Source organism: Tursiops truncatus, chromosome 18 (genome assembly GCF_011762595.2).
Source record: "Tursiops truncatus isolate mTurTru1 chromosome 18, mTurTru1.mat.Y, whole genome shotgun sequence".
Classification (NCBI taxonomy): domain Eukaryota; kingdom Metazoa; phylum Chordata; class Mammalia; order Artiodactyla; family Delphinidae; genus Tursiops; species Tursiops truncatus.
This window is the reverse complement of record NC_047051.1, coordinates 15,695,235-15,722,551: the sequence shown is the minus strand read 5'-3', so window position 1 is coordinate 15,722,551 and position 27,317 is coordinate 15,695,235. Positions and strand designations below refer to the sequence as shown.

General features: G+C 49.9%; 1 protein-coding gene and 1 long non-coding RNA gene across 2 annotated transcripts in view; one reads left to right on the top strand and one right to left on the bottom strand.

Annotated features, from left to right (window-relative positions):
• The window catches only part of LOC141277033 (uncharacterized), a 40,127-nt gene extending 38,059 nt beyond the window's left edge, over positions 1 to 2,068 (top strand). Inside the window, exons 4-5 of the long non-coding RNA XR_012327637.1 lie at positions 937 to 1,109; positions 1,931 to 2,068. This is a non-coding gene — a long non-coding RNA (uncharacterized lncRNA). The remainder of the gene's footprint in view (positions 1 to 936; positions 1,110 to 1,930) is intronic.
• ATP7B (ATPase copper transporting beta) overlaps positions 1 to 27,317 on the bottom strand; it is a 59,228-nt gene that overhangs the window by 19,330 nt on the left and 12,581 nt on the right. The window contains 8 exon segments of the mRNA XM_033843543.2: positions 5,802 to 5,893; positions 6,616 to 6,849; positions 7,910 to 8,084; positions 9,597 to 9,673; positions 11,712 to 11,873; positions 13,409 to 13,572; positions 15,355 to 15,612; positions 21,261 to 22,449. Coding sequence (XP_033699434.2) covers positions 5,802 to 5,893; positions 6,616 to 6,849; positions 7,910 to 8,084; positions 9,597 to 9,673; positions 11,712 to 11,873; positions 13,409 to 13,572; positions 15,355 to 15,612; positions 21,261 to 22,449 — 2,351 coding nt within the window.

Below are 27,317 nucleotides of genomic sequence, written 5' to 3'. Positions count from 1 at the left end.
GGACCATGTCGGGTCTTGCAGGGCAAAGTGCAGGCTTTGGGCGTGAAGGTTTTCAGTGGGAAAGTGACGTAAGCCGGTTCGCATTTTCAAGTCAGCTCTCTGGCTGCTGCATGAGAATGGGCTGTAGGGGCAACAGCAGAAACTGACAGAAGAGTTCGGCTGTGGCAGCAGTGGCCTGGGCTGGAGACAGAGGGAAGAGATGCCCGGGAACTCTGGGGGGCGTGATGTGTCAGCAAGATGTGTGTGTGCGCTGAGCGCATAAGAGGAGCAAGCATGAGCTCTTCGTTTCAGTTTGAGCAACTGGGTGGATGAGAAGTTGTTTAATGAGATGGAGACGCCTCAGAAGCGGCCACGGGAGGGAGAGGGAAGAGAAGGAGTGGAGAGGAGATGAAGATCTCTGTTCTCACGTGTCAGGTCCAAGATGCCTACTTGACTTCCACGTAGACATGTCAAGTCGGGAGAGCAGGGAGCTGAAGACTGATTTCGGGCTGAGACTAGAGGTCAAATGGGGAAGCTGTCACAATATAGATAGGATCTAAAGCCTGAAATGGTACGAGCTTCCTCAGCAGTGTGCCTGGAAGAGAGACCTGGGCCCTGGGACACGCGCATGTCGGGAGGCTGATCAGGCGGAAGGGCCAGCGAGGGATGGGGGCGGAAAAGGAGAGAGCGGGGCCTTCAGGAGGGAGCACCCATCGCACCGCATCGCATACGGCGAGGTCGTTACCTAGACGCAGATACGTGTAAAACTCATCACGCCGTACACTTGGGATTCGTGTACTTCAGTGAAGGTAAGTTATCTCTTAATAAAAAAAAAAAAAAGGAGTATTTTAAAGGGACAGAAAAGGGGGTAGATGCTGGTGAGAGGCTGCAATGAGGATTAAATAAGAGCAGTGGTCGATTTGGTTCATGGAAATGACGTGATGTCTTTGGCAAAAGGGATCTCAGAGACCGGTGGAGGGACAAGGTTGGCTGGAACGGGCTGAGGAGAGGCTGGGAGGTGAGGAAACAAGAAAGCAGCCGAAGACAACGTTCAAAAGAAGTTCTGTGTGAAAGAGAAGAGAAAACCAGCAGTAGAAGAGCGTGTGCATTAAGACAGGAAATTGTGAATTGTGAGTATGTGTGAACTGTCTGCTAGGGAGAACGGTCCCACAGAGAGCGAGAGAGACAGATGGGGGGACAGGAGGGGACGACAGGAATAGAGTCATCCAGGGAGCGAGGACGGCTTTGGCAGCATCTCTCTGAAAGCGTCACAGGGACCAAATTTACTTAACTGTATATGTAACGTTGGCTCATGAACCAATGGGGAGAAAGTCAGACAAGCAGGGGCGTAGAGCAAGCGGGGCTCTGAGGTTATTTTATGCCTTCCTTTCATTCTACAAAGACTACATTTAAACTATCACAGAGAGAGGGTACAAAAAAGCCACCTTACTTGAGAAGGAAAACCAGACATGTATTGAGTGCAGGTGCTGTGCTCGATATTGACATGAATCCTCCCCAAACCACGTGAGGTAGGTGACAGTCACCCCTATTTGTTCCCAGGTTGACCTGAGATGCTGCCTGTGGGCACCGAGGGCAGGGCCCGCTGCACAGTCAGTGCTGGTGACTTTGACCATCACCTGACGGACGTGTTCACTGTTGACCGGCCTCTATGTACCAGGCACTGTGCTGGGCTGGGGTTACACACAGGACAAAACTCTCAGGTCTATGACCTAGTAACTAAAGTCAAGCTGGTTTATTTAAGTTCAGTAATGGCCACAATAAAAGAAAGGGAGCACGGAAAAGGAGAGACCTTTAAAGGGGAAGCAGGCAGCAGCCTGAGTCTTGAGTGCTGGGAACAGATGTGTAAATCTGTTTGGTGGCTGGGGGAACAGTAAATGAAAAGAAGGGGAGGATCTCTACAACCGAGAATATCCTCTGCTTCTTTTTAAAGTCTCCCAGAGATGGAGACGCCCAGGCTCCAAAGCTCCCCTCCGAGGCCCATCTGCACAGCCTGGAGTTTACCGTCCACAGAGGTCTCCGCGGCAAGAGAAGCCTGTGTCAATGAAGGAGCAGCTGCTCCCGTGGAAAGGAGGTGACGACGGGGCTGTGGGCAGAGCCTCCTCTCCCATAACCTGACTCCTAAGCTTTAAAATGTTTGCTTAAAAATCGTGATTCTTGCCTCAAATGTCCACTGGGTGTCTTTCTAAGAAATCATTAGTGAGGCTCATCTCCGCTTCCTCTAACTTTGAATTTCCCCTTTGAATCTGAGTTAACCATATCTTTCTTACTCTGAACAGCTGAGTTTATGGGGAACAGCCCTCTAGGGGGGCAGGTGGCTCCTTCTGGTGAATTCCCAGTCGCATTTCTGCTTCAGAAGCTCATGTCCCCCAAACGCCAAGCTGTGGGAATACAGTTTTTTCCGAGCATTTCTTCAGCTCTGAGGGTTTCTGCCGGCAGCCTGCTCACCTCACCTGTCCCCTCTTCTCTACTCTCCTGCCTCATCTAACACAAAGCAAAAAGACGAAGAAAAAACTTAGAAGAGAAGGGCCACTGGGCTATATAACATGTATAATTCCGTTTTCCTAGTTATAAGAAACAGAACACTTCAACGTGGGAGATTGGGGACCCGCTGTGCAGGCCTCAGTGTCAAGCACACGCACATGTACGATGCATTTCTTTAACATCTGACGGTCATTTCGTGCACTCAACTAGTGAGGATCTGAGCACCTGCTACGTAGTCCCAGGACGACTGGAGGCACCAAGGGCTCCAGGCCCCAGAGGACAAGGCAGTCTGACCAGGGGACAAGGGGTCAGGCAAAGGGGAAGGAAGAAAGGCATTGGTTGGAGGGCGGGGGGGTGGGCGAGTGCAGGGGCGCCTCCTCCTGGGACCCGCCAGCGGGGTGGCCGGGAGGAGACGGAGGGACGTCAGGACCAGAGGCTGAGCCCAGGAGGCACAGGCGCAGATGCCAAGTCTCACGTGCGCGTCTAGGGATGCGGACTTTATCCTAAACCTCCGAAGGACTGGCAGCTACAGAGTATCAGATCCGTGCCTCCAAGAGCTGGATGGTTTGCATGTGGAAAACATCAGGAAAGAGACAAGGCTGGAGCAGGAGGCCAGGCAGGGGCTGTTGCGGGGCTTTCGGGGAGAGAGCCCGGTGGCCTGAACAAGCACGGCAGCGGTGGGAGGGGCAGCGGCCGGGGCCACCAGAGCTTGTGGAGCCGGAATCAAGAGGACGGAGACCAGCTGTGTGGACGAGGGAAGGGAAGGGGTTGCAGAGGACGGCCACTGAGATCTGACGTAGGTTTGGGAATGAAGACACGAGGTCAGGGGACACAAAGACAACAGGGCCAACGCTGAAACCCCGACTATCACCCACATTTAAGGAATGAGGGGCGCGAAGAGAGTGCACAAAGGGAAACGCAAGTAGCAGCTAGGGAAGAAATTACCACTGATCATCTACGCAGATGCTCCTGTCACCCAAGACGCCGGGCGGAGAGGAAGGACACGTGCCTCTGGCAGAGGGACAGAGGGAGGGACGGGCTGAGTCCCTCTGAAAGGAGCCAGCTGAGGCGCAAAGCCCCGGTGGCCTGCAGGGGGCGCCGCAGATCTGTCCACGCCGGCAGAGCCCAGGCCCTGCAGGAGGCTGCCTGGGGCCCCTGGCACAGCACACGCCACGTTACAGGAAGCGAGAGAGCGGCCCTGGCCCTGGCAGGGCAGGTGTGACCACGGCCCCGAGCACCCCGTCAGGAAGGTGGGGTAGGAGTGACTACTCCCACCTTTCTGACGGACACGAACTGCAAAACACAGGAGGGGACCCAGCTCCAAGCACGTGGCCTGTCTCAGGCAAAGCCAGAAGGAACTCTGGTCTTCTGGCTCCTAGCTTAAAAAGTGATACCACCACACGTGATGGCAGAAGCCAGGCACACAATGTGGGAAAGAACCGGGAGATGCCAGGTGTGGCCCCGCCCTCCTCCCGCATCGTGGCCGGCCTGAGCCTTCTGGCAAAGACCCGCATCTCCTTGTACTCAGATCGGTGGAGCTGCCCGGGGGGTTGGCATCCTGCCGTCACAGGCCCTTCGAAATGAAAGGCAGAAAGTAAACGCAGCTGTTCATGGCTCAGTCCCCAATCTGAACGTCTGCACAGCTCAGGCACTCTCATGTCATTAATTTATGAGGAAAAAGGCAGCCAAGGTACACAACCATGAGAGCCACCAAAGCGGTCACAAGCCAGCCGCACTGTCACACGGGCTCCTCCCGGCCAGGAGACAGGGCAGCGGAGGCGTAGCAGGAGGCTGTGTCTCCAGGGGCCCAGCCCCCCTCTGCTGCTCACCTGCCACGGACTCTGGACAAGGTACTTCCCTCCCGAGCTGGGCGCCCGAGGATAGGCGCCCCCTCACGAGGAAGCCATCAGGGTTACATTCGATTATCTATGCGCAGTGCTGGGTAGCATACGTGGCACACGGCTAACTCCCATCTCAGCCGTCCCTACCATAATTCTGATTATTACTTAAAAACCAGTGTGCAGGCAAAGCCGGTGCTGCTGGGCTTGGTCAGCCTGGGCCTCGGAAACTTGCAATCCTCACGTCTCACTCACTGGCCCACGGGCTCGACAGAGGTTCGCCCAGTGGCCCTCGGGAAGGAAGGGACCCGCCTCGGCCTCAGGGGCCTGTCTCTCGGAGACACAGCTAGGAAACCAGCAAGAGTGTGATGGACCGGCGGGTGCACAGTGGGAGGGGCACCGATGGTTGCTTCAGTAGTGGGAGAGTTTGGAGTAGGTCGTACCGGATGGTAAGAATCAGCAGAGACGGGGACACTGGAGATAGTAAGAATTCGACAGAGGATGGCTCTAAGCAGAGGCCCCGGCGGGGGGATGCCTCTTCTTCCACCGGTGCGGTGGGGAAAGGCAGCTTTGCAGGCTGAGTGACAGGAAACTGATGGGTTTCCCATCACAGTTTCTATTCTCAAGTCAGAAGTGAGATCACAGGCTAAAGGGGAAAGTGGTGGGTCCAGAGAGATTTCAGGAATGCGAGGGAGGCCTAGAGATAACCATTGCCTAGAAGAGGAAAATGAGTCTGACCGGAGAAGCACAGACGCCTTAATTTGTAAAAATGCCCACGTTATTAAATACGCTTTAAGAGTGTAAAGAACACGGGCTCTGCAACCAGCAGCGTAGGTTCTGTCCTAATTCCACTACTTAATACCTGTGTGACCCTGGGCCAGTTGCATAGCCTCTCTGAACCTCAGTCTCTGCATCTGTACAATAAGGGTAGTAAGAGTCCCTTCCTCATAAAGCTTTTTCTTGGATAGATTAAATGCAAACAGGTTAGTATAGCATCTGGCAAACAGTAAATGCCATGTAAGCCCCAGCAATGACGACAGTGAGCGTTATTGTTTTCAACGTCTGCCAACCTGATAGAGAAGAAAAATAGTTCTCCCATTTTTATTCTTTGGCAAGTTGAACCCCTATCTCTCAGCCTGTGCAAATCCTCCAGATCCTGGGGGCGAGACCCAGCTCATACTCCATGTTCTGTGAAGCTCTGCTTGACCACCACGAGCCTTCCTCTCCTAAGTTCCAGAAATACTGCCTGTACCTCTCACTCATCATCTAGCAAACATACACCCCCTTGAACCCTTGCTCATCTTTTAGTATATAAAGGCTTTGTTTACGTAACTGGACTGAGACGGGGCATCTTCCTAACACGTACCGTCTTTGCCGGCCCTCACCAGGTCTAGTGTCACGTCCTTCACACGACAGGTGTGCGATGTGTAGCACACAGGGCTGATCTAAATCGATCAAGGACGTGTGACCAAGACAACCCACCTGACGATTAAGTTGTCCTCCCCGAGGGTCACGACGGTGGCTTCCGTGGCTTGTAGAGACATGAGTTTGGCGAGGGCTTCTGAAGTTTTGCTCTAAGAAATAACCGGAAGGTAGAATGAGAGCGATACTAAGCTGGCCTGCGCAAACCCAGACCATCAATCACAAGGCTGGTGTTAGAGAAAACCCCGCAAGAAAAGGCTGCCTCCGTAACGCGGTCCCTCTGCACGCCTGCGGGCTCTCCCGGGATGAGTGTCACTCACTGCCCGTCAACACGCAGCCGTGCCATCCCCGTGCTGAGTGTACAGTGCAACTGAGTTCTATGAATTACATTTCAGATTGAAGAAACAATGCCAGTCTGTCCAATGACTGTTTTCTTTTAGGTTCGATTTAATTTCTTTCAGGACCTGAGTCCCACTCTCTTATATTAGGATACATTGAAATCTGGGAACAAGGCAGGGTGCTAAAAATGGCACGACCCTATGGTGGAAATGTGGATTTCTAGACTAGGAAGCGACACACTCAGTTATGTACCAAGAGGTTCGGTACGAGCTCTGACCCGAAATCCAGGGTTCTTTCCACTGCACGATGCATCTGAACACAGGTTTTAATAATTAACCAGATTAGCTGGGATTTCAGAAGCAGAGACCAGTTTGGAGATTCGTGGTCAGAACACCTAATTATACGTAGGCTTCATGTTTCTTTAAGCCTTGCCCTAGATTGTATATGATTAGTAATTCTAAACATGGTGCTCAGATAAATTAAGGCTTGTGTTACTGAGGAAACAGTTCTTCCTTTAACCTGAGGCTGCAGTTACCTTTGCCACGTGTTCCAGCCACCGCCCCAGGGCAATGAACACGAAGAGCATGGGGGGCGTGTCAAAGAAGGTCACCGGGCTCCTCTCCGCCTTCTCGGCGATGGCCACCACCAGGATGACGAGGGAGTAGACGTAGGCGATGCTCGTGGCCAGCACGATGAGCACGTCCATGCTGGCCGCCCTGTGTCTCAGAGATTTGTAGGCCTGCACGTAGAAGTACCAGCCCCCGAGGAACTGAAAGGTGGTGAGGGAGAGTGACCTTTGTGACAAGGGCCCTTGGGACTGTAAATACCCTGGGCTCCCCCTCGACGCTGACATGACCTTTTTCCTCCATAAGTGATGTGTACGAAATGTACTTCCTGATTCAGAGGACTTCTGACCACAGGAGTGGCTGATCCAGGGAGACCTTTAAGACCCAGAGCACTGGACAACCTAGATGTCCATCAGTAGGAGAATGCTCAAGATGGTGAAAGAAATCATGGTGCGTTCATACTGTGGACAGTGCTATGCGGTCCCTGAAGACAATGTGCTAGGCCCCTAACTGCTGATGTGAGAGATGTACACAGTACGTGGTTAAGTGAAAAAGCCAGTTATAAATCAGTGTATCTAGTATTATCCTATTTCGGCCAAAAAAAAAGCCTGTGTCTATAGTATGTGAACATATACACACACATACATATGCACGTAAATATGTGTTTTTTTCTATGCAGATGAAGATCTGGAAAAACCAAATTGAGGCTATAAACACTTGCCCCCAGATAATCCTAATTAATATTAATTAATTCTAATATTAAGTCAGGAGTTTCATTTTCTATTCCAAAATAAATGGAAGGCACACTTCCCACTAGAAATACAGCTAGCTACTTAAGGCAGTCTCCAGGGCAGAAGTAACACGAAGCCTGCCCCTTTTAAATTATGATTCCTCAGGACCACGTTTCAGTCATTCAAGCCAAGACGTGGAAGAGAGCAGCATGAGTTCCAGGGTGGTCCAGCTGCTGCTTCTAACATCGAATTCAGCTGAACAATAAGCACACAAGACACACTGGATCTCCAAGCCTTGCCGCAGGGGGCTGCTGTTCCAGGGGGAATCTGGTCATCTGTGGAACTGCCCATGTTAGAGGACGCCCCCCAGCTGGTTATAAGACAAGAAAGCAGCAGCTGGCTGGGTGGTGGGAAAGTGGCAACGAAGCTGCACTTGGAGTGCTCTGAAGGGCTGTGCTGGCCTAAGAGGACAGAGCACCTGCTGGCCACACACAGGCACGCTGGGCAGGTGTGCCCACCCCCCGATACGCACCTGGACAAAGGTACACAAGATAAAGAAGACGAGGTTCAGGATGGACAGTCCCGGGATGATGTTGTGGTCCAGCAGCATAGACTCGTGGGGCTCGTGGCTGGGTATCAACATATAGATCATTAAACCCATGACGGGGATGCCAAACACCAGGCTGCACAGGAAAGACTTCTTCCACCTGGAAAGAAACACAGCAACACCGACATATCAGGTACCGCTGGTCACCTGGCTTCTGGCCCCGTCCCCTCCCGAGGACTTGGTTTGAGACTGGCCTCTGCCACATGTCTGGGACAGACCAGCAAGGGCTAAAGTGAAAGCAAGGCTCTCTCCCTACATCGGCCGTCTGAGGGGAACATCAAAGGTCTAAACTTCACTGCAAGGATGCTCCAGAGACGTCTAGACACAGCCCCTGCCTGCCCGTGGCTGACGTGGCACCTGCAATCTACAGGTGAGGCAACCGGGGTCCAGAAGCTGAGAATTCAGCCCCAAAGAGGTGGACCATCCTCAGCCTGTGGCTGCTACCGCTCTTTTTTCAAACCGCAAGCATTTATAGACTCCCAAGAAAAAAATAGATAAAAGGAACATTTCATTAGTATAAACTTATACATTCAACTTTTAAACTATTACTTAAAACAGAGTCAGTGTGAACAGTGCAGCTGCCTGGATGAAGTTTGAAATCGGGGTCACAGGTGACAGCCATGGTCTCACATCAGCCTCACCATCCACAAAATTCCAACCAAGCGCTCGTGGAAGCTGTAGGAGGCATAGCCTCACCGCTGATCCGGAGACCACGGGCCTGCGAGATCGGAGTCTCACACTCCCAGGCCCCTGCCTCCAAGCGCTCGTGGAAGCTGTAGGAGGCATAGCCTCACCGCTGATCCGAAGACCACGGGCCTGCGAGATCGGAGTCTTACACTCCCAGGCCCCTGCCCCCAAGCCCCGAAAAGACCTCGCTTCCTACCCCACTCCTTTCAGACCGACAAACTTCCACTCACTCTTTGAGGCTCAGATCGTGTGTCCCCTGCTTGTTAGCTTCCCAGGCTCCCCAGAACCCACCTGCATCATTGCTCACTCACTCTTCGCAGCCCAACCAAGGGCCCCTCTAAGGTAGGGGTGACACCCTATTCACCCCTAGCACCCGGCACAGTGCCCTGCATACAACAGCGGGCTTGTGTTTGTTGAATGAATGAGTGAACATCTGCAACAGTGAACGAGCTCAGGTCTCCTGCTTCCCGAGCCATTTTCTTTCCACTTGGCCGTAATTCCTGTCCTCGGATCCTAGATCTCGACCCACTCCAGTAAAGTCTTGAAATACTATAAAAGAAAGAACCCACTCTTCCCTTCCTCCCAACGTAAGTGCTGTCCAATCTGTTAGCGACCAGCCATAGGTAACTATTTAAATTAAAATTAGTTAAAATGAAGGGAAATTAAAAATTCACTTCCTGAGTCACACTGGCTGCATTTCATACTGGGCAGTGCAGATATAGAGCGTTTCTGTCACAGCAGAAGGTACCGTGGAACAGCATTGTTTTAGAGGATTAACGTTACGAGGGTAAAGGCAACTAATTCAGCAGAAGGCGCCGTGGAAGGTGGAGGTAGCAGGGACACCAATTAGCACCGAGTGAGGTAGAGGCGGGCCAGGGGAGAGGCAGCCCTTAGAGCTACAGTTTATCTTCTGTGTTCTACCTACTGCTTTATTTCCAGCTTGTGGTCCAAGTGATGAGCACTGGGGTTCCTCTGGGCCAGGGAGACATGAAAGCCGATTTCCTTGTTATTAGAAAGAGGAAACAAGAAAAAAGGCACTTGGTTAAAACAGGCATCGGTAGAAACCATTTTACATCTTTGGAAATAAGAAAGTTAATCTAGGGCTTCCCTGGTGGCACAGTGGTTCAGAGTCTGCCTGCCAATGCGGGGGATGCGGGTTCGAGCCCTGGTCTGGGAGGATCCCACATGCCGCAGAGCGGCTGGGCCTGTGAGCCACAATTACTAGGCCTGCGCGTCTGGAGCCTGTGCTCCGCAACAACAGAGGCTGCGATGGTGGGAGGCCCGCGCACCGTGATGAGGGGTGGCCCCCGCTTGCCGCGACTAGGGAAGGCCCATGCGCGGAAACAAGTACCCAACGCAGCCATAAATAAATAAATACATTAAGAGAAAAAAAAGTTTTTTTTTTAAAAAAAAAAAAGAAAGTTAATCTAAAACCGCCTCAGAGGACTGTATTGGTTTTTCCGCTCACGACTTCTGTCCCCACGTCACTGTACAGATCCCATTGGAGGTTCCAAGGCGACTGCTGCTCCTTCTGTGGGCAAAGGCAGCAGATGCCGGGAGGTGACTTAGCACACCCTGAGCTGATCGATGCTGAGTTATAAACTCGGGATCTGTGAGCTACGGACTCCCCAGTATCAAGAGTTATGTTGGAAGAAAGAGCATGTAAGGCCATCTAACGACAAATCCTTTACAACTAATACCGGCCTAATTACATCAGGAAAAGATGCCTCAGAGATGCAGGAATGGGGGCCAGACATTGGCAATACACCTCAGGTAAGAACAAGCAGGGGACTGCGGCGGGCTGGGCAGCTGGGTGGAGGCCAGCAAGGACTAGTGCCTCAGTTGACTGCTCTCCCTCATTAATGCCTTATCACTACTGTTCTGTAAGACCCGTGGGGTGGCAGAAACTGGATGCCCACTGAGCTTGGAACTAGGAGATCTGGGTTGGAGCACCAGCTCTGCAACCTTTAGCTGGGTACCAGGGATCAAAGTCTCCTAACCTCTCTGGGGGATCTCTCCTCATCTGATAAAGAAGCTGCATTGTCTGCCTCTAAGATTGAGGCACTGTTATCAACAGCAGTAGCAGTATTTGCACCTCAAAGAGCTCTGCATGGCCAGACAACAGACAGCATCTCTCTTAACACACACACACACACACACACACACACACACACACACACACACACGAAAATTTAAAACAACTTGAAGCCTGCTATGAGATGTTTAATTTCATAAGGAATTTCATAAGCAGTAGTTTCTGCTAAACTTCACCATTCGTTGTTATGAGTTCATCTTGCTCGGTTTTGACCAGATATCTTGACCCATTCAGATCACCACTAATGCTCATCCTCTCCTGGTGTGATATGATACAGACCTGAGAGAGGACACAGAATGTCTGTGGACAAAGTGAGGGAACGATGGGGGTGGGAGTACAGAAAACTACTGTGATTGATTTTCCAAAGGAGAAATGACTAAACTCTCCACCTGTAAAGGAGGCCTAGTATAGTGGTCAAAGGCAATGTAATTCTTCCCAACACCAACATTCCTTTGGTCTGTAGATACGTGGCACAGATGTAAATATTACTTAAAAAACTTACAATTAGGCAATTTTGGGGGGGGGGGGTGGTCACACTGCATGGCTTGTGGGATCTTAGTTCCCCAACCAGGGATCGAACCCAGACCGTTGGCAGTGAAACACTGGACAGCCAGGGAATTCCCACAATTAGGCAATTTAATACCATGTGCCAGGAATCTTGGCAATACTGCTGTTTCTCAGGGAATATCTGAAATTAAAAAAATAATAATGTCTTTTTCTCCCCATCTTTTTCTTACCCATTCACTGATTCCCCCTCAAATTATCTGATATTTTCTAAACGCTCACAAGTTGAGTCACATTATTTCCACGGGAAATCTTGCAGGATTTTAGATTAGGTGTTTTTTTTTTTTTTTGCTTAGCTATATTTTGCTCATTTTTCTATGATGATTATAAATCACTGTGTTTTAAAAGGTGGGTACAATAGTTTTTTGATAAATGATTTACCTCGATAATTTTGACAATATCCCGCGGACCGATCATTTCAGGATCAAACTTCACATGGGCTTTGCTGGTGGCAAGAGCCACAGAGGCGTAGGTGATGCCGTTTGTCCTTGTGAGCTTGGACTCTATGTTGTGAACACAGGACGTGCAGGTCATCCCCGTGATCTGCGGCAAAGATGACAAAGATCCCACTGACCCAGAGGATCCCACCAAAGGCACACAGGGAGCTGGGTTAACAGGCAGCCACCAGTCTGTCCTCCTTCCCAAGACGCTGGACTCACAACCCCCAGGTGCAAGATTTTCACCCCGGACATTCCCACAGGAGCCTCGGGGATATGAACAGTGGTTCTTCCTCAACTCACGTACAGGCAACCAATCACTAAGCAGATGGCAAGGACCGAGGCCCCACTCGCAGCTCTGCTAACAACGGGCTTTCACAGCACTCTATGCCCTGTGTTGGTTTTGCATTTCTGCCACCCCGTGCTGTGTGCACTGAGAAAGAAGTTCCAAGTGAGCCAGCCACCCCTGTACTATGCATTAGGCAAGCCGGACAACTCACTCTTCTGAGTATCAGTGGTCAGCACTTCCCAGAATACAAATTAAATACAGACATGAAACGCCTGAGCATGTGACGACAATACAACTATAGGACACTGTAATAAGAAAAAAAAACATTGTTCAAAAAGATGTTTTCACCTTCCCCACTGATTGTCTTGCTCTAGGTTTCCACACCATAGTGTACGCAGAGATGTGCACCTCGGACCCTGGAAGTCTGACCCAGCGAGTACTACACCGTGCCCCTCTGCACACACCGAGGCCCAGCCAGAGCAAAGGATGTGCTCTGCAAAGAACTCCACTTCTCAGGAGCTCAAAGTGCCACGTGTGTCCGCAGTACTTTTTCTTCAAACATTTGCTTACCTACCGCTAATGGCAGTGACTAAACATAGCAAGGAAGTTTTCACTTCGGTTAACAGCATTGTTCAATTCCTCGTGGATTCCTTCCAAGTCTCCTTTTATTTGCACAAAAAGAGCTTTGCGCAGAAGTGTTTGTGAACACGGTGTATTTGAAATACTAGAGCTATCTTCTGTCCTCGATGGTTTTGTTGACTAGTGCCGCTGGCAAGAGTGGGCAGACGGGAAACAATACCAGCGCCTCGTCCCTCCGCTCCCCAGCAGCCCTGGAAATAGCACCACCCCCAGCGTTCACCCCGGACTGAGCGCCTGGGGACACTCTGGTCACCAAGTACCTTGTAGACACACCTGTGCCTACAAGGTGGCCCCGACTGCCTCGCTCACTCCCATCCCGTCCCGGGGCCGCGAGACGCCTCTGGCATTCCAGCTTCCTCTCGGCCTCACGGGACGTGTTCCTGTTCGACTCCCTCGAGCCACAAGCTCAGGGCAGCTGCCGTCTCCAATTCCTCTTCCTCCAGCGCCATTGCCTCCTCCTCCCGATACCCTGACACGCCTGGCGGGACCTGGCGGGACGCGCGCCTGCGACTTTCTGACATAGTGGACATTCCTTCACAAAACGAGCAGGTCCTTGTCACTGGCTTCAAAGGAAAACCCAATAGCAACGAACAGGATACATGCAAGAAGGGGGAACGTCCTGACCACAACCCCGGTTGCCGTCAGAAGGCCTCCGTGGGCTGTCTCAGGCCTGCACCCCCTGGCCCCTGCTCCAGCCCAGCCGCTGCGCTTACAATCAGCTCGAGGTCGCCGTCTGAGCCCGCGCAGTCCTCCATCACCTCTGCCTTGAAGCCCAGGTCCTGGATGAGCTGCGCTATCTCCAGGGGCTGGATAACTTCCGGGTTATACTTCACCTCTGCCTTTCCAGCCATCAACGCAACCAGCACTGAGAGAATCCCTGAAACCAGCAGGGCACAGCTGGAACACTCCAGGCAAGGCCTCGGGGGATGATGTGTTCAACATAAGCTAACAAAGAAAAACCTCTGCCCCAGAAGCTTCTAGAACAGTGGTTCTCACACTTGGCTGTGCAGTAGGATCACCTGGGGTGGGGGCAGGGGGGAGGGCTTTTAACAATCACCTGACTGGTGATTAACTCTTAACCCAGACCAATTAAATCAGAATCTCTCAGGGTGGATACCAGGCATCTTTTTTCCCCTTTTTAAAGCTCTCCAGGTGATTCTCACACTTTGTTGGGCATATGACTCACCTTAGGCCCTGGTTAAAGCAAAAACACTGGTTCAGTGGGTCTGGGGAGGGTGTGAGGTTCTGCAGGCCTGCCCGGCTCCCAGGCACGGCCCATACTGCTGGCCCGGCGGGCGCCACTCTGAGGCAGGCTCTGGGGGACACAGGTGTGGGCACACACCTCAAAGCAAGGGACACAGGTGCAGGCACACACCTCAAAGCAAGGGACAGTGTCTGCAGCAGGCAACTGCTGTCACATAACCGGTGTACTTTTTTCTCCACTTCCAGACACAGGAGAAAAAAATCACTTTCAAAAGTGGTTTTCCATACTCTTCTTCAGTTTTTAATCACTTTCAGGAAAGAAAAAGAAATCCTGCGGACTATCTTGCTACCACTGTTGTTTAGTTTAAGGGGGAAAGAAAGGCTCATTCACATAAATGAAAGGAATGATGTGCTTTAGAAAGAATGTCATAAAGGATAAATATGAGGGATTCAAGTCGGGAAGAGAATCATGGGCCCTGTGAGACACAGGTTAGCTTTTGAGCCGCCAGCCCACAGGCGACAGAGGACCTCCCAGAACACCTTGGTGTGAGAGCCACCTTCTAGAGCGCCAGGAAGCTGCAGGCTTGATGAGCAGGAGGCGGGAAACATGTTATCCTTGAGCCGGAGCAGAAGGACCCACGTACGGAGCCACGGGAAGAGAGAAGGTGACCCCGGAGGCCGGCAGAGTCACGGTTAAGGTATTTTCCAAACAAAAAATTGGGACAGGATTTTCGCTGCACTCTCAGCTTTAAGAAACCAGATTGGTGGGCTTCCCTGGAGGCGCAGTGGTTGGGAGTCCGCCTGCCGATGCAGGGGACGCGGGTTCGTGCCCCGGTCCGGGAGGATCCCACATGCCGCAGAGCGGCTGGGCCCGTGAGCCATGGCCGCTGAGCCTGCGCGTCCGGAGCCTGTGCTCCACAACGGGAGAGGCCACAACAGTGAGAGGCCCGCGTACCGGAAAAAAAAAAAAAAAAAACCAGATTGGCAATGTCGTTTAGAGGACAAAACTTTGGCATTTCCGCAACACGCTATAATTTACAATGACAACAGGACAGAATGCAGGCTATTTATGTGTTTGACCGTAAGAGGCTTTGGAAGGGAAAACCACAGACTACTACCAGGACAAGCTAGTTGGGGAGGCCACCCATGACAGTACCTTGACCTTTAAACCGGATTCCCCATGGCTAACTTACTCAGCAATCCATTTTATCTCAAACTAAGTACTTCTTAAAGAGCAGGACGCCAACTGCCCCAGAACATTAGACAAACATCTGTCCTGTCACACAATGAGCCGCTGCCAGGTGATCAGGGCTCCTGATCAATGCAGTCAGTGGAGATGCCCAAGGCCATCTCGTGCCAAGGGCACACCGCCCCACGCTGCTGACCGTGGCCTCCAGCAGTCTACACGCTACCATCCACAGCAGCATCCCAGCTCGGCGCGGTGGAGACCTCTTACCAGCTTCTTTCTGCAGGTTCCTCTCTATGTTGGACACACAGGATGCGCAGGTCATGCCTCTGACCTGTAGAAAGCACTTCTGCGGGGCCGCGGTTTCGGAGGCCCGAGGGGACTTGGACACGAGGCCGGGGTTGTGGTTTGTAGGGAGACCCCCGGGCTGGGGAGTCCCGTTCTGCACGGACACAGGTGCACCAGCCGCCGTGTGCCCCGTGGCGCTCCCAGCACTGTGGTTCCCAGCGTGGGTGCTGGAACAGTTTTCTAGGATAGAATGTCACAAATCATTCAAATTAGAAGAATGGATAATTTTTTTTCCGGAACAGGAGGCTCAAGCTTGACAATGTTCAGATGAAAGTTCCTGGAGAAGATAAAGGGGGGTTGGTGTTTCCATCACTGTCTCTCCCTCCCCACAACCAGACGGAGGCATTCGATTCCATACATAGGAAAACACGTCGATACTGCAAGGACAGAATGTTCCGGGTAGACGAATGCTCTAATGAGACAATGGCGGTAAAGCAGTGGTAAGAATGCACCAGGCACCCTGCTAAGCACACGTCTGGCCTCCTTTAACTGTTAACATAGCCCTGTGGCAAGTACTACTACCATCCCCATTTTACAAGTGAAGAAAAGAGTTACAAGAAATTAAATGCTTTGCCCCAAACCCCTCAGGTATGAAGCAGGGAATCGAGCTTCTACGCCTGGCCACATCCTGGTTAACAGAGGTCCTCTCCCTCCCCGTGAGAATCAAAATGCCCCCAAACACCTCTATTGAGTCGCTGGCCCTTTTCTCGTCCTTTGTCTAGGTCCTACATACATTTTGGGCAGGAACCCTTTGTCAGCTGTACCCACTGCAAACACTGGCTCCCAGTCTGTGGTTTGCTTTCTCACCCTCATCTAACGGTATTTCTTTTGATAAAAGAGGTCCTTGACGTTAATGAAGCCCAACTTAGAGTCAACTACACCAACTTCAATGGTGAGTGCATCCTGTGCTCTATTAATAGATGTGTCCACCGCCACGCTGAAAATAGCCATGACATGCTCTCCTGGCACCTCTGTTATTTTAAATGAACCTCCACATTCAGGCCACCGATATACTTCAAATTAACTTCCGTGTAGGTCTGAGCTGATAGCCAAGGGTAATTTCTTTCCATTTGGACTTCCAGTAGTCCGGCTCCAATGATGAAAGTTCTCCTTTCCCCACCGAGTACCAGGGGTCAGGGAGCAGACATCTTTGGGGGCCATTACTCCACCCACCACGCATATATAGACCAATGTAACTAACCATCGACCAGCTCAAGATACAGAAAATTTCATCACTCCAAAAAGTCACAGTTTTGTGATGACACAAAATACCTTGAAGAGTATGTAGGAAAAAATGACATCATTTGATGATGAACTCTCCTTACTTCAAAGTCCACAGCTGCAAAACATAGAAGCTCATTTTCTGGAAAGTGCTAAAACTACTTCCACTCACTTTAAGAGTGCAGTCGATGGACGAAGACCCTCCAGTGCTCTGGCCTTACAGCCCTCCACCTTCTGGATGCAGAGAGCATCACCTCACCCAGCACAGCTCTGCTCTCCTGGACTTTGTCCTTCTTCAAAATGACTCCACCCCTTGGATGTCAGCTCTTAACATTCTAGCTCCCACCCCCACCAGACCCTCCTGCACCTGTCCAGCCCCTCCCTCTTTTTCCAGTCCATCACCACCTCCTGGATTCACTTGCCTTTCTACCCAAATATTGTTGTCAGCAATTTCAGTAGTATTCGTTAGACCTCCAGCACTGAGGTCTAACTCAACTAAATTCTGGGCTTCTGGAGATTGCTAAAAAAAAGTTTAAATAAATTAACAAAAACCCAAATAAGCCTACGCTACTGGGTCCTTTATCAACCTATGCCAACACTACGGGTGGGCATATAAATTGATTTGACTTTCTGGAAATCTATTTGACAGTATTATCAAAAACGGTACCTCTAATTGCTTGGCACTTAGTAGGGGCACAATAAATATTTGTGATGGAATGAAGTAATGCTGATACCCTGTGACCCAGCAATTATACTTTCAGATATCTATCACAAGGAAATAATTAAGGACGTGCACAAAGGAGAAACAAATCACGTAGTCTGAAGACTGTCTTCACGGACAATTGTATTTACAGTCACAACAATCCTATCAGTATTATTTACAATGACATCCACACAAAATAGATGGGAAAAATAAAGAGGAAACAAAGTTATGGTACACCCATATGCTGGGAGGCCATGCGGCCGCTGAACATGGTACTGCAGACACACGGATGGACCCATAAATTATGTTTATGATGCGTCACAGGGCGAAAAAGAGATTACAAAACTATGTATGATACAAACCTATATATTTCTATATAAAAATGATATAGGCTCTGGGAAAAGTCCGGATGAGCAGCTATGAAATGAAGAACACTGTGTGCATTTGCAGGGAGAGCATTCCAGAAACAGGGGACAGCCAAGTACAAACCCTGAGGTGAGAACAAGCCTGGTAAGAGGAACTGAGTCAGGGCTAGAAAGGTGGTGGGTGAGGGAGCGGCTTAGGGACCACCATGAGGACTCTTCCACTCACAATACAAGACGGGATGGGCCAGGAGGGTCAGCAGTGCGACAGGATTGCTGTGAAAGCTGGTTGGGGACCGGGCTGGAAGGCAGGAAGCAGGGAGACCAGTTTGGACCCCCTTCCAGGATCCAGGAGCAGAGGACGGTAGCCTGCACCAGGGTGCTGGCCTGTCTCTCCGCCTGGCATGCAGTCCTGCCCTTTCCTGCCTGTTCAGATCCTATCCATTCTTAAATCCTATCCACGCCCAACTCCATGGTCACCCCTACATCATGTCCTTGGGAGCCCCACAAGCGGGATTCTTCTGAATCCCAAAAGCATCTGACCTACACCTTCCTTGTTACAACATTTATTCTAACCTGCCTTGGATGATACAAGGGGCCTCTGTGACCTGCTTCCCCGGGAGAGCGTGAACCGCTGTGGGCGGGTGCTGGACTGCCGCTGAGCACTTCACGGCAGCTGGCACAGGACCCGGGCCCCAGAAGACCCCCAGCACGTGCAGGGGTGAGGGAACCGTGCCCTGAAAGTGACATCACTCACTTATGAGGGTGAGAGGAACATGCTATACGTAACAGGTGAATTTTCCTCACTTTGTATTCATGTATCCCATCCATCCATCCATCCATCCATTCAAAAACTACTTACCATGCAAACAAGTGAAGAAATAACAGCTGCCTTCTACAACCTGGTCTAAATGTATTTTAGCTGTCAAGTAAGGGACTGAAACTCAATGCCTGTCTCTTGCCCGTATGCTCTCAGACCCTTTCCCTCCCTCCTTCCCCCTGCTCCACTACCAAGGGGCTGACCCCTGCAAACCACTTTTCCCAGGCTCCCTTGTCAACTGGTTTCTGATTAAATTTGGCACATGGAGGTAACAAACAGGAAGCAACAGGACAGAAAGGAGGAGGACCCAAGTGTTTGCCATCTCTCCACCGGGGCCCCGGCTCCTGCCATAGCCTTGCCCTTGGCCAGTTCCCACCAGGCAAGCTCAGCCCCTGGGCTCGTGTAAACTAAACACCTGCCTTCCCTCAGACCCTCCCATCTGTGGGTGGTTTTCCTGTTTTTTTAATTTCCTGTTTTCCCTCCCAGTTCCTGTTTGGTTTTTCAGCTCTGTAATCTCTCTCAAGAGTTCCCTCCATCGGCTGACCTGAGACCCTGCCTGTCCCAGCCCGTTATTTCCTTTCTGCTTCGTTTCCTTCACAAACACCTACTGTGTGCTGGGTGCTGCGGAGTCAAAGGAGAAACAAATCACATGGTTTGAAGACAGTCCTCAAGGAGCCCCTGGTCAATCCAGAATGGCCGACCAAATACAAATAATGCCTTTTTCGCATTTAAGTGGCTATAGAAGACAGTCACCAGCACACTTATGGTTTATCCTAAATTAAGACTGCCAGGTAAAATACAGGACATCCAGGTAAAATTGAATTTCAGATAAACAGTAATTTTTTAGTATGTCTCAAATACTGCACAGGACATACTAATATTAAAACGTTACTCATTGTTTATCTGAAATTGAAACTTAACTAGGTATCCTGTATTTTTTTTTTTTTTTGCAGTACGCGGGCCTCTCACTGTTGTGGCCTCTCCTGTTGCGGAGCACAGGCTCCAGACGCGCAGGCTCAGCGGCCATGGCTCACGGGCCCAGCCGCTCCGCGGCATGTGGGATCCTCCCGGACCGGGGCACGAACCTGTGCCCCCTGCATCGGCAGGTGGACTCTCAACCACTGCGCCACCAGGGAAGCCCGTCCTGTATTTTTATTTGCTAAATCTGGTTGCCTAAATACCTCTTGGGCTAAACATAATTCTCATAATTCTGGCTAATAAAAATCCCTGTTTTCTCTCCAGGTTTACGTAGTCAAGTTCAATTATTCTGCATTATACAGTTCAATGCAAATTTCTTTTTACTGCTGATAACTTGATTCCACTGTTTTAAGACTTTAAACCTTATACAAATATAGCAGATGGCGACTACATACTACATGTCCTAGCTTCTGAGTACAGGATTTACTGTTCCAGTTTCCTTATTGATTTTTGTTTAAAAAAACAAAACAAAACAAATCTCCTTCCTGAAACTTGGTACAAAGACAAAGCCCAGAATGGGGCCCAGTCACTCCACATGACTCACCCGCTCCCCTTGGGGGTGGGTGGTGCAGGGGCCTAGGAAGGGCTCCTCGGGGTGGGGGGAGTGAGTGGGAGTCAGCCATGAGGGGCAGGACAGGGGGCCCGGCCGTGTTTCTGCCACCTCCCATGGCTCACTGGCTCACTCCCACCCCCCCACCAGAGGGAGCCCTCCCTAGAAGCCCCCCTTCCCCCTCACAGGGCTGACACCTGCTGCCCCACGTGGTTTCCCCCTCCCTGCTACCACATAAGTTCTTGGGGTGGGGGTGGGGGAAGGTACCTCACTGCTCAGCAGCCCACAGCTCACACAGACCTGGTGAGGGGCAGAAACACGAAGGACGCTAAGACAACTTGCTGGGCTCCCGAGTGAAGGCAATGGAGGGGAAAACAGGCAAGTGAGTGGCTGGCGGGTCAATGGGAGGGGGCCTGGGGACAGCCACCACCCTGGAAACTGTCTAGTGGCGTGGCATCAAGGTATGTGGGCACCTTGCTTTGGGAAGGCTGTCACACACACCCCCCCCCTTCTCACAGCCATGGTCGGGGGTGGGTGGGAAGGGAAACCATCATCATATCCTTCCCTTCTTTCCCACTATCAACAGAATGGGCTCCAAGTGGTGAAACCAGGGTCCTGTTGTCTTTATTATTCTGTTTTGTTTAGCAGAGAAATCTCAGAGCAAATGATGATGTTTCCTTTGGAGAGAGAAGGGCCAGGTGTTCCCAAAGTACTCTTTTTAAAAAGAACACAGGGGCTTCCCTGGTGGCGCAGTGGTTAAGAATCCGCCTGCCAATACAGGGGACACGGGTTGTAGCTCTGGTCCGGGAAGATCCCACATGCCACGGAGCAACTAAGCCCGTGCGCCACAACTACTAAGCCTGCGGTCTAGAGCCCGTGCACCACAACTAGTGAAGCCCGCTCGCCACAACTACTGAGCCCACACGCTGCAACTCCTGAAGCCCTCGCACTCTAGGGCCCGTGTGTTGCAACTACTGAGCCCACGTGCTGCAACTACTGAAGCCCATGCTCCCAGAGCCTGTGCACTGCAACAAAGAGTAGCCCCCGCTCGCCGCAACTAGAGAAAGCCTGTGAGCAGCAACGAAGACCCAACACAGCCAAAAATAATAATTAAAAAAAAAAAAAGAACACAGAATCAGTGTTCTCTTCAGAAAAGAAGCTAAAAATCCAAGGAACTTAGCATCAACCACGTACCAGCCAGGACGGAGGCCTCGAATCCCATGTCCTCCACCGCAGCTCGGAGTTCTGCTGGGTGAGTTAGAGATGGATCGTAGAGAACCGTTCCTGTCCCTTCAGCCAAAGACACTGAGATACGCTGCACTCCCTCCCTCTGGGAAACCAGGCCCTCGATGGACTGGACGCAGGACTCACAGGTCATGCCAGCGATGGCCAGCACTGCAGCACAGCGCATGCCGGGCGCCTGGGGGCTCCTGGTGTCTGTCCCACTCCCTTCCGCTCCATCGGGTAGAGAGACTTTAAAGTTCCCGGGTGGCAGAGCCTCAATGGCCCTCTGCAGGGTCCCTGGGGAGATGCGGGAAGGGTCGTACTGGACTTGGGCAGTCCCGTTCTCCAGGGACACTTGGATACTCTGAACCCCTGGCTGCTGGCCAATATTTTCTTCGATGTTCAGGACACAAGACTTACAGTGCATTCCATCCACTCTCAGATACAGGGGCACCCCCTGGCTCCCCGAGGTCTCTGAGTTATTGCCATTCTGGTTAATGGAAGCCTGAGGGGCCTTTGGGTGGCTGCGCTGGAGCTGCCTGATGTCAATAGGTCCCAGGCTCACGGGGGCCACCTTGTTCTTGATGACGGCTTCAAACCCCATGTCGTTCACGTGGTCCCTGAGGTCTTGGGGTTGGATGAGGTAAGGCTGGTAAGTGATGACTGCCTCCTGGTTGCTGAGCGAGACGCGAACCCTCATGACGCCCTGCAGTTTCCCGATCTTACCTTCTATGGAGCTGACGCAGGACTGGCAGGTCATGCCCTCCACCCGAAGCTTGACCACAGCCTCCAGGGCGGGCGAGAACCTGGATGGCCGGGAGGCAGCCTTTCCCTCCGCCACAGTGGCCTGGAAGCCCATGTCCTCAATCTGACAGCAAACCTGAGGCAGGCTCAGGACTGAGGGCATGTACCTCACCATGGCGCTGCCCTGCTCCAGGGAAACCTTAACGCTCACGATACCTTTCAGACTAGACACCCTGCCCTCGATGGACTTCACACACGACTGGCAGGTCATGCCCACGATGCTGATGGTGCCGGTGGCCGTCTGAGAGGGGTGCACACCATCCAGGCCGTCCTCGTAGCCATTGTTGTCAAAGGCAAAACTCTGCTTCATCGTTGGCTCCCAGGTTCGAGCAGGCCAGGAAATCTTAGGCAGGATCTAAAAGGAAGAGAAAGAACATTTTTTATCCTTAAAACTAAACATTTTCTAAAATCTCCCAGCTTGTGTGGCACAGAGAAAATGGAAAACAATACCACTGGTGTCCAAACATCCCAAGAGTACGAGAACATTAAAAAAGGGGAGGAAATCTATAAAGACATTACTTATCATATGAAAGGGTTCAGAGGGGTTCCTTCTAGCTCTGACTTTCTGTGATTCTGAACCCAGAAGTCAACTGCCCACCTTGGTAGAAGGCATGAAGGTTTCTGTGGGAAAGGAGAGCACGATGGGGCTGACCCGCACAGAACAAGCATGGCAGGCCTACGACAGAGGCAGAGAGCACAGCAGCCCACAGCAGAAGGGCACAGGTCCCACAAGACCTCCCCGACTCCGGCTGACACCTGAAATCTCCCCACTGGACTTGGTCCTTCCAGCTTAAACTCTGGACGTCCTGCTGGAATGCAAATACACAGAATAGGCCACACCCTAATTCTGCATCTCTTTCTAGGGGTGTCCATCTCATTCTCTTAGCAGGGGTTAGACTTAATAGCCATAGGGCACATGTTCCAAATGCAGACCTCCCAGCGCATGGGGCCAGACCACAGTGCCTGTGAAAAAAGGTCTCGAAGGACGCCCCTGGAGCCACGGAAGTGAGCACAGCAGTGCCAAGGGGACCAAGAGGAGGGGGAGGGGGAAAGCTGGAAGAACAGGAAGTTGGGCTGAACAAGGCACTTGCCTTGTTCTGCCTCGGCTGAGTCCCTGCCCCGCCGGGTGCTCAGGGCCGCTGGAGACATTACCTAAAAACGACACGTGCTTCACCAAATTAAACGGATTCATTTTCTTAGCGTATCACAGCTCAAGTGTAGTTTCCTGATGTCTTCTCATGATGTGGCCTCAGCCATTCTGTTAACAAAACTTCCCTTTCGCAGGGTCCCAGCCTCACCACTCTCTTAACTAGATATAGTTTTTATACCAGTACTATTACCTGCTTCAGGCATTTGGGCACAGGCCTTTGTATACGGCAACGGATAAAAAAGCACGTCACTCGACACCTACACAAGCCTACTCATCTTCAGCTGAAGCTCGATTACATGGATTGATCTTCTCTGTCCCTGTGCATAAAATGCTTATCTTTCCAACTTCAGATTTTGAGCAGCTTCACAAGATGAAAGTTTAAATAACTTTTAAAACAGACTATAAATATTCATTTGTATATATACAGAGGAAATCACAAGCTAGTTTGGGATTAATAATTATAAGGAATTTTAAAAAATATTTTAAAATAGAGAAAAAGGGATAATTAAGTAATTTATGAGACAGTAACTCAAAAATTTGATGGATTCAAAAAACATACTGAAATTATCTATGGTGTAAATACAGAAACGTATATGATAAGGATGACACGGCATAACAGTATAACGGATGACTGGGTAGACACCTGGGAAACCTATTTGGAAAAATATAAATTTGGAATCTATATATCAGAAGACAATTCAGACAGATCAAAGATGAAGACGTAAAAAGCAAAATAATAAAAGTACTAGATGAAGACATAGGAGAATATCTATTATAATCTCAGAGTGGGGAAAGCCTAAATATGACAAAACAAAAGCAAGAAAATCCAGAAGCTATAAAATAAAAGTTTGGTATATCTAACCACGATAAGAGGAAAACAAATTGTTCAAACCAAGGCAGAAGATAAACCGAGAGAAAAAAAAGACTTGCTTTCACCTTAAGCAAATTAAGAGCTAATTCCTTTAATATATAAAGAGCTCCTTCGAAAAAGAAAAAGGCCAACATTCCAACAGAAAAAAGAAGGCAGTTCATCAAAAAGGAAATGCAAATGGCTTCTCAATATATGAAAAGCAACATTAAAGGAGAAATATAACATTCCCACCTCACATGTGAGGTTGACATGGTCTTCACCATTCAAGTTGGCACCCACTGACTCATTCCCCAGGGTTAGTGGGAATGTTACCTCTTGGGAGGGCAACTTGGCAATATCTATTAAAATAACAAATTCACATATTCTTTGACCCAGTGACTCTGTAAGAATTTAGGCAATAAATATATTTGTTTGCATGCAAAAGGAAGCATGCAACAAAGATATTAGATGCTACAACACATTGAAAACAACATAAATGTCCATCAATAGAGGCTGATAAATTACTGCACAAATGTACAATGGAATACTATCAGCTCTTAAAAAGAATGAGGCAACTCTATAAACAGTGAAATAGACTGGTATCTAATATATGGTTCAGTGAAAAAAGCAAGGCACAGAATATACAGCACATCTAGGAACTTCCCTGGTGGTCCAGTGGTAAAGAATTCATTTTACAATGCAGGGGACTAGGGTTCGATCCCTGGTCAGGGAACTAAGATCCCACATGCCACGGGGCCACTAAGCCCATGCACCACAACTACTGAGGTCGTGTGCCTCAACTAGAGCCTGTGAGCCGCAAACTAGAGAAAAGAAAACCTGCATGCCGTAACTAGAGAAAAGCCCACGCACCACAACGAAAGATCCCGCATGCCTCAACGAAGATCCTGCGTGCTGCAACCAAGACCCAAAACGGCCAAAAATAAGTTAAATAAATAAATAATAGATAAGTCTTTTACAAGAAAAAAGAATATATAGTGCATCTAGTATTTCGGTTATCTGCTGCTCAAGACAAACCAAACTTAGTGGCTTATGACGACAGCTCACAGTTTTTCAACTTGGACAGGGTTTGGCAGGTAAAGCTCATCTCTGGGGTGGCTGAATGGGGCTGGAGGTTCCACTTGCAAGAAGATGGCTCATTCATCACATGGCTGGCAGGTTGCTGGTGGCTGCTGTTGGCAGGCACCTTGGCTCTCTTCCATGTAGCCTCTGCACGTGGCTAGGCTGGGTACCTCACCGTTGGGGGTTTCTGGGTTCTGAGAGGGAGTGTCACAGTAGTTAGCATTCACAGAGAACAAGTCCCAGTGTGCGAGCACTTAGCAAGCCTCTGCTTGCATCACACCTGCTAATCCACCATTGTCCAAAGCCAGTCACGTGGCCAAGCTCAGTCAATAAGGAAGAGAATTACATAAGTGCTGACGTACAAGGAAGTGGAGTTCACTGGGAGGATCACCAAAATAAGTCGATCACAGCATGCTAGCACTGTTCGTGAGAGAAAAAGAATATGACACACGCAGATGTTTATGCATGTATGGAGTTACCTTTGGAAGAACATATAAGAAGCTGGCACAGAGTTTGTGGACTGGGCAGCTGAAGGGGTCAGGCAGCTGGGGTACAGGAGTGGGAAGGAAGAGTTACTTTTCACTGTACAACTTACTGTACAATGTACACGTGTTACCGAATTCTAAAACATAATTAATTTAAACATTAAGTTAAAATAATGTGAGAATAAAGGAGATCCGCAGCAGTGACTTGATTGTAACTGGTATGAATTAAATACTTATTTAACTGAAAAAAGATGCAGGTCAGGGGGAAAGACTGTGGTTAAGACTGTGCACTTCCACTGCAGGGGGCCTGGGTTCAATCCCTGGTCCAGGAACTAACACCCTGCATGCCACGTGGTGTGACCAAAAAAAAAAAAAAAGATACAGGAAAAACTAAGAAGATATTCTAAAGATATTTAGATACTTCAATACAGTATCTTAGTAAAGCAGAAATTACCTCCTTATAAGATATAACTCTCAATCACCCAGTCTGTTGGAAAAACAAATCCCTAATGATTTACTACCCAACTTACGTTTCTTGGTCCCAGGTCGAGCTACAACTCACCAAACCCAAGCCACAAAGCTGGCTCTTAATCCCTGGATTATCGATTCTATGTTCCTGCTAAAGGAGTCTGCAGAAGTGTTGGAAGCTATCTGTTTGTAGCAAATAATACTCAGAGGTCTCCCTTCTACACAGGCAGGCTTCTAAAGACAAGCAGTTACAGAGGACAAAGCTTTGCAAATAACATAACTTTATGAAACACCAGCGTACCTGTTGGGTTAGGAGCAATCTCATAACAGTTGTCGGGTATCTGGATCGTTTTTAAGTGTACACACATACTGTGCTTTTAATTCCGTTCTTCAATGAAGACAATCTCTGGGGTGGGGAAAAACTCTCCTACTGAGTTCAAAGAAACAAACATGTCTAGGTTTAAGGGCTCATCAGAAGTAATGGACATTGGAGAATGGGCCCAGGGTACAGACTGTGTGTCCAGGGAAAACGTGGTAGAATTCCCAGTGTTGTCTACGTCCCACTAAATTATACACTCCTTGAGGACAAACACTGGGGACTTCTTCTGCAGGCCCAACGTCAGGCTGCTGGCTTCTGAATTTTCAATAAACTATTAGTACGGTAGGCATGAGGTTGAGAAGTGCCTGGAAACACCAGAGAAGAGGGTAATTCCACAGAGAGGAACCCAAAAATGAATTGCAATTCTTTGCCACCTCTCTAGGCGGCCTGGTCACATGGAATTTGCTGAGAGTACCAGGGCTTTTAAACAAAAAGATAGGGAAAGGTATATAAACTCTTGATTTGCTAAGATGGAGCCAGGAAAGGAAAATAAGAGAGGCCAGTCTAGTATGAAGAAATTGGAAATGGGGTGGTATGTTTTAACGAACGTTTTCAAAGCCAGACTGAAATTGCAAAGCCCAGAAATGACATGCCTTGTAGAAAATGGCTGTGATCACAAATCAAAGAGCAATGCTACTACACGTACAAGGGAAGAACCACTCGCCACTTCTGAGCTCTCTTAGTTACAGGTGGATCCCCAACATCCTTAAACTGGACACCACTCACCCACTTATCCTGAGACTTCTTTCACTTTGTTTTTGTTTTTGTTTTTGTTTTTGTTTTTGTTTTTGCGGTACGCAGTCCTCTCACT